The sequence below is a fragment of the Lytechinus variegatus genome, chromosome 14 (genome assembly GCF_018143015.1).
Source record: "Lytechinus variegatus isolate NC3 chromosome 14, Lvar_3.0, whole genome shotgun sequence".
In the NCBI taxonomy this organism is placed as follows: Eukaryota; Metazoa; Echinodermata; class Echinoidea; order Temnopleuroida; family Toxopneustidae; genus Lytechinus; species Lytechinus variegatus.
In genome coordinates, this window is record NC_054753.1 from 15,599,080 (window position 1) to 15,612,713 (window position 13,634).

A 13,634-nucleotide genomic window follows, 5' to 3' on the forward strand; every position below is an offset into this window, starting at 1 on the left:
TTTTATCGAGAAAATGTGCCTGGAAAATCCTGGGTCTGCCCCTAATTATATGGGTCAGCCAATGTCGTCCGTGAAACCAGTCTGCAGATCATAATTCAAGCCACATTTTTAAATTCACTGATACCCCCAGATACAGTCACAAATGGTTTGTTTATGTCACAATAACTATTTTGTGAAATATAACATTGTTAAAATATAACAGTGTAGTACAAGTAAAGTTGTTCAATAGTTATCGTGCACATTAACCCGCAATTTACGCATAATTACTAGCCTACGGATTTGCATATACTACATCGAGTCAAAAACAGCATGCATCTGCTCACTGCGTGACAAGATCCATTCACATTCTCTTCCTATATATAACTGAAACTTATTTCAATTATGATTGTCGAAGATTCGTATCAATTTAAGGGGGTCAATGGGACTATAGGAGATAGTGAATCAATGATAAATCTCGGAAGACAAAAAGGGGTATAGAATTGGAGCTCATGATATCAAATTTTAGAGAGCCAGCTTTGCGAAAGAGGAACTACCCCTTTAAATGCTGATGAGTGTTTTAAAGAGAATTATCAAGGAAAGAAAGGAAGGAATAAGGCGCGATTCCGGTTTCCGATTATCCAATAAAGTGGACAACCCTTTTTAAGTTAACTGTATGCTCACTCTTGATCGGTGTTTATGCTGAAGAGCATGGAAAAGATTGATAACATACCATTTAGCCCTATACTCCATTTTCATTTCATATCAAGTGACGGCACCAGTGTATAGCAATGGGGAGAATAAGGGTGGGGTCTGTTATGGCACTTTTTTTTTAAGTTTCAAACTTTTATCAATATACTTCTCTCTTTGTTGGCTTCCTCTTTCTTGCTTTCCTCTTGTTTTCGTCACTTGAAAAACAATAATAGGGAGACGACCCTGTACCCCTAAGGCACCAGCCCTATAGCTGATGGGCAATATACCGTACAGGCCTATTCAATCACACTCAGTGGCTAGAGGGCGTTTACCTCCCCCCTCCCCCATTTTTACGGCCAAGAAAAAGAAGACAAAGGGAATGAAAAGGAATGAGAGAAAGGTGAATATTGATGGTATTTTCTGAATATTGTGTCAAACTCTATCACAAAATAGGATTTTTGCTCGCTCGCTTCGCTCGATCATACATTTTGTCCTCAATTTCTGGGCTCATTACGTCACTGATCACACATGAAATAATAAATAGGCATGATAGACTGGTGGTGATGGGCCATGACTTGACATTTATGCAGTGGCTCTCAGATGAAGATAAACATTTTGTCAGAGAATTAGCCAGCGTGACCCCCAATCCCAAATCATTTCGTGAATACGATATGTTGAGTCTGATATTTGGTATAAACGAAATGATATGCCAATGAACGATTTAGTAGTTACACTGTTTTTCATGTACACTGATAGAACAAAAACAGAAGATTTTTAGAGGGGAACATAAAAAAAAACAGAAAACTTTACAAAAAAATAACAGAATCAATCTGAGAAATGTCATAACCGAAAATTTGTTGCTATTTAAAGAAAAAAATATATTACAAGATATTCACACACCAAGTACCAAATTTCTGTAATTTTGCTCAATCACACTGAAGTAAGATACAGGTGTTCTCGAGACTCTGGCGAAGGAATTTCTTTTGATAGGAAAAAATTCTGAGTATAATAGGAAAGTTTACAGTTACTTTTGACAATTCCATTGCGATCAAGATCTAAACCAGGTCAATGCGTCTGTAAAACATGAAGTGGAGCTTCAAGATTAAAGGGAAATGAAGCCTTTGGAACAAGTGGGCTTGTGGGGAAACAGAAGAGTCAAGGAATAAGATCAAAGAAAGTTTGAGAAAATCGGACAAATAATGAGAATGTTATGAGCATTTGAATATTGGGATCACTGTCTGCTATGGAGATCCTCCTATTGGCGATGCGACGAAGATGTGAAATGTCACAATGTGAACAACTTTCCCTTTGATGGACTAGAAAATACCCCCCAAATGTCTCTTTTTGCTCTTTCTTCTGGTGATACAGACTCTTCATCCATAATATATTCTTTGAAAATCTGTATTACATGCTCTCCTATAGAAGGAATACATGATCTACTGATAGATGTGATAAAAGAGGCAGTTTCAGTGAAATTCATACAAAAGTAATGAAAAAGTTCTTTACATTACTTCACATGACTTTGTCGCATTGCCAACGGAGGATCTACATTACAATAATGATCTAAACTTCAAATGCTCATAACTTTATTTTTTTAATTTTTCTCAAACTTTGATTGATTTCTTCTTTAATTTTGTTCGAAAGGTTTTCATTTCTCTTAACATTTCGTCTTAGTTATAAGCCAGGCCTTCGCCCGAGTTTAATAGAGTCTGGTCTTATGTATGTTATGTTATGTCATTGATCTCTACTCCAAACTGTTTTCGGGGGCATATCTTCATGTAAAAATTGGACAGATTGCAGTTAGTTTTAAATACAGTATGGCCATCAAGATCTCTATCAGGTCAATACTCCTTTAACGATGTTTTCTTGGTTCCAAAGAGGTAAATAGAACTGAGGATCGTTTTTGCTTATTTTCCCCCAGCGATTGACCTCAGCGTTGAACTTCGTCGTGTAAAATGTCAAAAAGTCAGCAAATGAGTATGCAATCTGTTTCTTGTTGAATAATTTCTTATTCCGAACTGGGTGTTCCTCGCCATCATGTTTATATTTTCTTCAAGGTAATTTAGCTAAGAGTAAAGGAATGTTATTGTCCTAACAATGAGCCAGGCCTCGGAGAAGACGAAAGTGTGCACTGTAAAACATACTGGGTAAAATTTTAACCAGCACGAGGGTAATCATTTTTCCAAGCAATTTGGGGCAGCATTTTACCCGATGCGGTAAGCATATTGTCCAGCAAGTTTGAAAAATACGCATCAAGTGCTTTAGAATGGGTAACATTTTATCACACTGGATAAATGAAAATGCCCAAAAGAAATGCCCAATATTGGTCGGACACGTAATTACCCTCACGAAGCATTTTTACCCATTTTTTTTTTTTTGGGGGGGGGGAGGTGTGCGGAACATTGGATTAATTACAGTTATACGGTAATTTCCATATTTTTGTACACGTTTAAATCTGAAAAGAATAACTAACTCTCCTTTTTTTGCAGTAGCGTCCTGCTTAACAGACCTACATGTAGAATTACGTTATGAGCATTCTATGGATGGCGAAAAGGAAATAGTTTCAGAATTTTTTATTTGTCTTCTCTCTCGACACCCTTTGTTCTCATCGCCCCCCCCCCCCCTCCCCTCTATCTCTCTCTCTCTCTTTCTATTTCTATGTCCCCCCCCTCCGCTCTCCATTTCTTTCTCAATCTCTCTCTCCCATCCCTTTCCCCCTCAACCTCTCTATTTTCAAGCCTGCTCTTCCCTTCTCTGTTTCATTTTCTTTGTACATGGTTTTAGGACTTAACCGACAACCGAATTACCAGAATGGTGAAAAGCGGCAAATTCGAGCTCGACGATGAGACAGGAATGAAGAAACCCAAGGGTTACTTCTTCTCGAAACGCCACCTTATCCTCATCGTCATCTTGGCCATTGTCCTGGTCATCGTCGTCGCGTGCATGGCTTTCTTCATTCCTGATCGAACGTGTAAGCCGATATCGACGGATGACCCCTCCGTCGTTGGGGAGCAGACGACGGAAGCTCCCGAGGAGGACTGGACGGGTCGGCTACCACGCAACCTCGTCCCCACAGTCTATAAAATCTACCTCAAACCATACCTCTACGAAGACGTAAGTAAAATCTTACCATTTTTATTGAACCTAAGTGTGGAAATGAGATTTAACCAGAATATACAAGTGTATCAAGAATTAAACAATCAAGTTCGATAGTTTATATGAATTTTACGTTTCACTAAAATCAAAGTATTGAAAAAAAATTTGGTAATCACTAACACATACAGCACTCTGCATCACTTCCCATCAATAACGTACATATGGGACAAGGGCCCTGGGGACACCCCGCCCCCCCCCCCCAAAAAAAAAAAAGGAAAAAGAAAGACAATGAAAGTGGAAGAGTGAAGTATCATTTTCTGAATATTACGTAAAAATCTTGCCAAAAGGTCTAAAAACGTTTCAAAACTTTTGCTCGCTTGTTTCGCTCGCTCTCATCTTTTTAGAACTTTTCCTCAATCAACCATATCTGAGCCCCCTCAAAATGCTTTACTCATGAAAGTATTACTTCTAAATCGAACAATTACTACCCCAAACCCCGGCGCCTCCCTTCTCTTCAAGAAATAAAAAAACATTTGTTTTATAAAAAAAATCAATAAACAGGTAAATGGTACAGACCAGCATTGGCGGCGGAAGCCAAAAATTTTAGGAGGGGACAACCCAAAAATTTTTGACAAGCAAAAAAAAAAAAAGGTTCTCATCCCAAAAATTTTAGGGGGGACGTAGGAAAATAATTTGACAAGCAAAAAAAAAAGAAAAGTCATCAACAACAAATTAAGGGGGACCGCCCCCCCCCCTCCTCAAATTTAGGGGGGACACGTCCCCCCCCGCTTCCGCCGCCTATGCAGACCAGTCCCTTAATTTGCAGGCCTACAACATGTCGAATGACATTGAATATGGATTTCATACCGTAATACCCTGGATCATCTTTGACGTCGATGGAGATCAAATGTTGGCGAACTCAATACTTGAAGCTTACCACGCTTACATAGAGCTAAAAAAAGTTCGCGAACTAAAGTTCCACTGAGCTCAATTCTATTAAACTTTTCAAACTGACGGTGCTTTATAGGCTTGCTTTCTCCTGAAAAAAAGATTGAGTTTGTCGTGTTGTTCTTCCCACTATTTATGTATATCATTACTAATCGATTTTTGGCATCGAGTTATGATATCAGGCTGGTAAAGAAGTAAATATACGAAATACTACTAGCAAATAAGTGGTGGACCTTGAATTCTTCGAAGAAAAAAGGCTAAGCCGTTGATTTGTAAAGTTGAAAGAGCCATTTTTTGTAGTTTTTTGCTGCCGTATAGGACCATCGCAAAATGTACCCTTTTCAATTAACATTGTTTGATTGAACATAGTATTTTGCGGCATGGATAAGGATCAATGTTTGCACACTGAAAAAATGAAGTGCAATTTTAGCACTTACAGTGCTTGTATAGTGACTGGTGACTGCACTACGAGTGCTGATTTTCTAGCTTCATTTTGAACTAAAAAAAAATCAGCACTCGCAGTGCAGTCACTATACAAGCACTGTAAGTGCTAAATTAGCACTCCATTTTTTACGGTGCAGTGAAGTTTGCAGCAATCCATAGGATTATGCCTTCGTGGACACCCAGATTCATTAGTTGCAGTTTTATCTTACACTTTTTACTTTGGCTTAAATTACAACAAAGATTACCTCGATCTTGTGCCTGTTGCATAAAAGAAAATAAATCAGTTTCAGTGTTTTGCAACAGGCACTTGGCTATACAAAACATATTCCATATAAATTAGTATAATTTTTTTGGATGAAAAATGCTCATTCATGACAATTTTAGGACACTGTCGGGACGTTGTATTAGTGCTGTGTGTTCATGCTGTGATGGGTACTTTGTAAATCATCCCAAAATATGGTCGAAACAATCATGTTTGAATTATTCGGGTTAAAAAAAAATGCTTGAGAGCGGTGCGACCGAGCGGGGGCTTTTGCGATTTTTTTTTATATTTGATTTTGATTTAATTTATTTTCACAGCCATTTTACAAAATATAGAAGGAAATATCGACACAATAAATCCAATAATACAGAAAACGGTGTGACAAAGTGATTCAGTATACAGTGCGTATCAAAAAAAGTTTACACTGAGGAAAAATCCTGTAAAATTATACATTTGTAATATCCTGAAGATTTTTCCACATTTTATCATTGGTACAGATCCATTTAAGCATATGACGATATAACTGTCAATTTTTTTTCCGCTTGAGTGAGCACCACTTACTTTTGAAAAGTTAGTGAAAAATGATTTGCGCAGAACTTTGAAATAGTTATGCGAATAAAAGCAGGCCTTAATCATGAAGAACATGTGGAATTTAGCTAGTAAAATTGATTATGAAGATATCTTATACCTATTTTATCTTATTTCCTTGCCCAAAACACTTTGAAGAGTGCATTGCGCCCCACCCCACTCCCCCACACACCGAGGCCATCGTGACGATATTTGCTTTACATTGAGCTGTGATTTACATGAAATGGCTTAGGCCTGATTTTCATTTTTTTATTCATTGTCAAGCTCGGGAAAAGTGTGGAGAAACACGTATTAAATGAAAAATGAAATGTAAACCCACTTTAAATGATAAAAACTTAGTGAAAAAATGCTGGAGATGTCTGATATAAACTTTTATCAAATTCATTTATGTCTTCACATCCAGCTGGCACAAAAAGGGTAAAGGTTGTGCCGACTAAGTGCTGAAATTTCAATTTGGGTGGCAAAATTGTTACAAAATGGTTGAATGTATCCGTTTTATTTCAATTGACTAAAAGTGCAACGGAAATGTATGAGAAATGTTCCGCAGGGTAAGTTTGATTTTGCCCCTTCCCCTTGACACAGCGTGAAAATGAGCATTTCTGCGCAAACAGATTTCTGCGAGCTTTACAAAAATTGACAGTGCTCACTCAAGTGTAACATTCTGTCAAAACTTTTACTTTCATTGGATAGATGAGACCCAAACCCAAGATTATATGTGAAAAAATTACCCACATGTTGTATATTTTTAAATTCCAAAGGGCTTTTTCAAAGTGTAAACTTTTTTTGATACGCACTGTATAGTTTAATATGTATAATTTACAATGCCACCCATAGCCAATTCTAGTATTTTTTACGTAACGGAGAGATGAATCCACCCAACTTCCACCATGATATCAGTTAATTGGTACTAAAAAAAACTTAGGAGTTCCCTCTTAATTTCCTGTGTCCCCAGGACTTAGGCCCAGATGATCGACTTTTCACTTTCGATGGCCGGGTTAAGATAAATATGACGTGTGACGTAGCCACTGACGTCATAACCCTCCACAGCAAGAACATCACCCTCCTATCCTACGAGCTCGTGGACGACGTCGGGAATGCATTGACCATCACGGACATCACCTTCGGAGAAAAATACGACTTTGTCCATTTTCATGTTGGTATGCTGTTGGAAGAGGGTAGGGACTACGAACTGGTGATTGAGTACGTAGGGGAGCTGTCGAACTCGTCCACAGGGTTCTTTCGAAGTAGCTATAAAGAAGGAGGGGAGATAAGGTAAGTGGATAGAGTTTGACAGGAAACCCAACTGTAACAGCTTGGTAAGCTTACTGTAATTATAACTGGGCCTTGGGAACGATTTTCAAAGGAGCCTTACTCATAAACTACAAATGGAGGTGATTGGTCCGGAGACATGAAAATAACAAAATAAATGTTTCTCTACAAAATGGAGGTGAAATGAATCCAGAGACATTTGAAAAGCAGAAATAAAGGTTGAATAAAAAGGAGATGAAATTGGTCCAGAAAATTTTCAAAGGCAAAAGAAAAAAGGGTTCTTTACAAAAGGAGGTGAAATTGGTCTTGAGACATTTTTATAAGCAAAAACTGAAAAGAAAAGGGCTTCACTTTTTGGTTACATTTTTCCATTTTTACACATCTACATGAATACCTGACAGTGCTGCCCATGGAAAAGCAGCGCCTGTAGTCTTACTCTGCTATGCAGGTGATACAAAAAAATAGTGCAAGAAAATCGTAGAATTCGATGATAAAGATATAGATTTTAGATTTTACATGTTAAATGACGGTTAAGGGGGGTTTTAAACATATTTTGACAATAGCAATATAAACTCAAATGTATGTCACTGTGACGACATGCAAGCCGATTTCCCCGTTCGTTCAAACAGACCACGATTTCGAAATAATGTATGACAATTTGTCCCTGGGAAGCGGGGACGGTGCTGGAAGTGTCTTTGAACCATTGGTAGAAACCCGTGAAAATCAGGTGTATAACCTATACTAAAATGCAGGAATTTGAGCAAAATCTTTTTTTTTTCTTTTCATTTTTTTTGCTGTCACAAATCTCGCTCATCTGGAGAATTTTTTTTACCAAATCAGCACCCCCTATTCAAAAATCTTCACAGGGCACTGTATGATCAGGGAATTCTTTGTAGAATCTTTCTTCTGGAATATAAGTCTATAAGAGGACCCACAGTACACTGTAAAATGTGTGGTGTTAAAACTGACACCAGTTGGTGTTCATAAAGGACCACACCATGAGGTGTTAACATTACACCCTAGAGTTTGAACATAACACCAAAGAGTGTAAATGTAACAACATAAGGTGTTGTTATAACACCTTACACCTATATGTGTTAAACTAACACTGTCAATTTAACACCGGTGTTAAATAACTGGTGAAGTCCTCTATGTACACCAGTTAACACCACAGTTTTTGCTGTGTATCATGTTGGTTATTATTGAGAATGTTAAGAGCGTAGTACCTGGGGGAGAAATTGATTATTTTTACCATGAACGGATGAATTTTCCGGATATTATGTCACAACAGGCTGGCTGTCTTAGTTTTAACTTATCTACACTTAAAAGTCATCGTAATTATTCAATGAAGAACCAGCAATCTTTAATCTCAGATGGCTGGCCGAAACCCAGATGCAGGCGACATTCGCACGCCAAGCCCTGCCGTGTTTCGACGAGCCCGACTTCAAAGCTGTATTCTACACCGAGATCGAGCACCGCGCCGACATGATCGCTCTCGCCAACGGAATCGAGGAGAGCGAAACCGAGACTGGAAAAGGTTGGATCAAGACCAAGTACGGTGCCACGCCCTTGATGTCGAACTATCTCCTCGCATTCGTCGTCGGTTATTTCAACTACACTGAACGGTTCTCGGACAAAGGAGTTCGGGTAAGTTCCCTGGCATGTAGATGGGGTGGCTGCTCCCCCCCTCCCTTCAATATTGTGTAGGTTATTTCCTAGGCACGCACAGTGGCGTACCGTGGGTCACGGCCGGTATAGGGGGCACCAGCAAAAATTTTGAGTCACAATTAGTGAGTGCACAAAGCGCGCTCAATTGCCAGGTATAGGCCTATACTAACCTGAGAGAGAAATTTTAAGGATTGTGCCATTAAACGGATATGTATATTACTGATCAATTAATGCGGGCGCGAAGAGTGAGCTGAATTTTCTTTAATATTCAGACCTTAAAAAAAGAGACATTATAAGCTGGGTTTTTTTTGCAATCATGATACATAGCTGTCTTACTAAACAATGTTAGCGAGGAGCGCGAGCTGATTTTTTTTTTGCATATATTGACCCCAAACAGCCGGGACAGGACTTTCTTTATTTGAATTCATGAATAGCATACGTGTCTCACCATACCCATCTAATGCGAGCGCCAAACGCTTGTTTATTTTGTTGGAATTACATTTAAACACATGAAACACTTTTTGTAGTCATTGTAGTCATGAACATGATACATATATCACTAATCAAATATTGCGAGCGCGAAGCGCGAGCTGAAAATTTTTGAAATTAAAACCTGAAGAGGGGCATTCTAATGCTTGCTCGTAGGAATTCACTAAGATCATAAGTATTTCCCTATACAAATGATGGGAAGCGCGAACGGATTTTTGTTTATATTTAGACGAGAAAAATTGACATTTTAAGAATTGCTTTTTGGAATTCATGAAGAATTAACATATCACATCAATCCATTAACGCGAATTCAATTACGGATTGGAAATGATACATATTCAGATTTTTAAAAGGGGGCAATCACTTTAGGTAATCATGAAAAAGAAGCATAATGTCATGCCACTACATAAAACAATGATAACTTGAAATATAGGCCTATTTGGTGTATATTAACTTGAAAGCGGGAGGTTTTAGTACAACAGAATTATATATATCGTTAAACAGACAATGCGAGCACCATGCAGGAATAATGAAGACATAGGCCCTGAGCAAATTATGTTTCATTAAGTTATGAAAAATATTTGTTATGTAATATAATATAATATAACATAGTATGATAATTTTTCATCCCCCACTACGTTTTTATTTCTTTCTCCCTCTTTTTCTCCTTTTCTTTTTTTTTTTTGGCCAGCCGATGGGGGGGGGGTCGCTATAATGACAAGTGTTCGGACATTATAAAGCTGTGAAACATTATGTATAGAGCGCTTTATAAATTCTGTGTGTTATTATTATTATCATTATTATCGTTATTATTATTATTATTGTTGTTGTTGTTATTATTATTATTATCATTATTATCATCATTATTATTTTCATTACTATTGCTGTTGTTATTAGTATTATGTTATTATTATTGTTATTATTATGATTAGCCACATCATCATTATTATTATTTGGGGCTGGATTCATTTAAAAGAGAAAAGGGCGATTGTTAACTCCCCTATACTTAAGAGCATTATAATTATAGATATCACTAGGACCCTATTTATAACTATTTTGTTTTTATTTTAATTGCATACCACAGTATAGAGTTTGGTCACGCCCAGAGAAGCTAGAAGCAACGCGATATGGTCTGGATCTTGCGATCAATATTACAACATACTTCGAGTCGTATTTCAACATTACCTTCGATCTACCAAAACAAGGTGTGTTGGTCAATGATTTCTTCTCTGAAAAGGAGCGATCAGCTAATTACATGTGTTGTGTACCATAACTTTATAACCCTGGGGGCCACTTACATTGACGAGTGGATACCATGCGCGACCAAAAAACACGTAAAAAGGATGTCTTTTTTCAAGATAGGGCACGTTACGTACGTAACGTGATAAGGCCGGGTGTCAAAAACACAAAAATATTGAAAAAGGGTATCTATTTCACTCTGAAAAATATACGTATTTAGGGTCAAATATGCGGGGATGATAAAACAAAATCAAAATGTTTTATAAAGGATGTCCTTTTTGCCCCAACACTACGTGTTAAGAGTCCGATTTGCGCGAGGTGTGGAAGCTAGGTGGGGCCGTACTAGACCAAAATAGTTGTGTCTAATTTTAAAACCGACGACCGACGGACGCGTGAAATAACAATAAAATATCTCTGTACTTGTTTAGGGGTTCATTTCAGGGAAAACTTGCTAAGAGTATCGTTTTGTTTGCATACTTGTTAAGGGTGCATTTTCAGAATATGGAAAATACATCCCTGTACTAATTGTTTAGGGGCTCGGCTCTTGGAATACTTGCCAATACTTTTTGTTTCCAATGCTTGTTAAGGGTAGGGTTTCACACGCCAATACTTTTAAGGGGTGCATTTTCAGAATATACTTGTTTAGGATGCTTTTTTCAGACCCCGTGGTCGCGCATGGTGTCCACTCGTCAATGGACATGATGGAAGTGCCCCGGGCTTTATAACAGTTTTCACGAATTACGTGTACGCAGGGCCTCACTATACTGGCGTGCAAAATGGGTGTATAGGTGCAAAAAAGGGGGTTTCATTACAAAATCAGTTAAGGTGATTTTGATCCTGAGAAGTTTGATGACCCCCCCCCCTCACAAAAGGGGAGTCACTGCAAAATGAAGGTCATTTTGGTCCTGAGAAATTTGAGAAACAAAACAAGGGGGTTCTACAAGGATTTTGGTTATATTTCTCCATTTTTTTTTTTTTGGGTGGGGGGTTCACCCAGATCCCAGGACCATGCATAGTTGCCACAAAATTTGAGTTTGAGTGTACTTTCAGTGTATTCTTATTGTCTCAAAATTAGGTCCAAGGTGGAAACCAATAAATGGTTAATTTTCGTGTTAGTTGGTCTTTTTTAAAAAGAAAATGTTGACATGTTTGTTCAACATGCTCTAATTTTTTCATTTCTACATCAAATATGTTCACACCATGGAGCCATCTGTTAATAGCTCTATGTTCACACTATATCATAATTATCATTATGTATTCTACATTTTCAGTGTACATTTTAACTCGGTGGCCCCTTTTTATAAGCTCTACTTTCTCCGGGGTCACCAAACCATCTTTCTATTGTTATATTTAGTATTTGCATAGTTATTTATATTGGTATGTATTTATGTTATTGTTTGTACCTGATGATGGTCGAATAAATAAATTGAATGATAATGATTGAATGACTTTGTACAGATGATATGTGGGTAATACCACATGCGTGTTGTTGAGGATTATGGGGTCAAAGGTAGTCAAGGGGTCAATAGGTCTATTTTTTTTTTCAAATTTCCCTCATTTCTTTATTTCTGTATCAATTATGTTCACACTTGGTACGTATGATTCTTGGGTAATACTACACGTGTATCCATGAGGATGATGGGGTCAAAGGTCATCTAGGGGTCAAAAGGTCAAATGACATGATGAGGTCATGTCCATCTTTTTTTTCTTTTTTTTGTTGAACTTTTTGCGAAACTTGCTCTCATTTCTTTATTTCTATTTCAATTATGTTCACACTTGTTACAGATGATCCTTATAAGGATAATACCACATATGAGTTGTTGAGGATGATGGATCAAAGGTCATCTAGGGGTCAAAAGGTCAGGTTTTCGTGCAACTTGTTCAGCATCAAATGAATTTGCACTTCGTAGAAATAATCATTAGGTGTACGAGTGTTCTTATGGATGACAAGGTATATTCTTCTCTATTATATTCTTCTCTATTATATTCTTTTCTATTGTATTCTTGACTATTCTCTGTTGTATTCCATTCTATTCGATTCTATTGTGTTTTATTCTATTCTCTCCCATTCCATTCTACTCTGTTCTATTCGATTCTATTCCATTTTATTCTATTATATTCCATATTTTATCTCGTCCTAACTTCAGACATGATCGCCACGCACGGCGGCGGTGCGATGGAGAACTGGGGTCTTATCATCTATAACGAGAAGTATCTGCTATTTGACTCTAAGATCGATACTGCGGAGTTAAAACTGTGGGTGGCTACAGTTGTCGCTCATGAACTCGTACATCAGGTACGTCAATTTCATTCAGTGGCATAGACAGGTCCTTAGACCTGGGGGAGATGATCCCTAGCTGGGTCGTACTCGATAAAAACAAAATATCATGGGCTAAAGCAGACGAGTTAAAGATAACAAAATAACACGATCTGCCTCATGGATTATCTCGTGTGTCTTTTAATCACTTTGCTTTCAGCAATAAACAGGGCATCCAGTAATAAACAAACTTCCTTGCACATTTTTCATGGCAGTAATCTTTTGTTTGATTAATGACAATGAGTAAAGATGATCATAAGAGAAATGTCATTTGTCGGATGTCTAGTTATCATCTTGGTCATGACAGTCCTGCTAAACATGATCTAGAATAACTAGTATTCCTTATTTTACTACTACTCTTTTAAAAGTAGCGATATTGTTAATGATCAAACGAATGAATCAACAACTAAAGGAATAAACAAATAAACAGCCAAATAACTAAAAAAATATCAATTACAATTATAGTAATAGGGGTAAAATAAAAAAAGCTCAACATTATATTTCTTATCCACGTGCAGATATGCGGACACTAAAATGATAAGCACACTCTGTTTAAACTGTTTAGACTGAAAATTTTCACCTTTCCTTTGCAAAGTAGGGGTTGAGGACATGGCCAGCAGGGAAAAGGGTCAGTGTATGTGTATA

At 37.5% G+C, this 13,634-nt stretch overlaps 1 protein-coding gene across 1 annotated transcript in view; it reads left to right on the forward strand.

Annotated features, from left to right (window-relative positions):
* Positions 1-3,451: 3,451 nt before the first annotated feature.
* LOC121427947 (aminopeptidase N-like) overlaps positions 3,452-13,634 on the forward strand; it is a 40,297-nt gene continuing 30,114 nt past the window's right edge. The window contains exons 1-5 of the mRNA XM_041624524.1: positions 3,452-3,783; positions 6,960-7,279; positions 8,650-8,923; positions 10,518-10,638; positions 12,820-12,968. Coding sequence (XP_041480458.1) covers positions 3,481-3,783; positions 6,960-7,279; positions 8,650-8,923; positions 10,518-10,638; positions 12,820-12,968 — 1,167 coding nt within the window. The 5' untranslated portion in view covers positions 3,452-3,480. The remainder of the gene's footprint in view (positions 3,784-6,959; positions 7,280-8,649; positions 8,924-10,517; positions 10,639-12,819; positions 12,969-13,634) is intronic.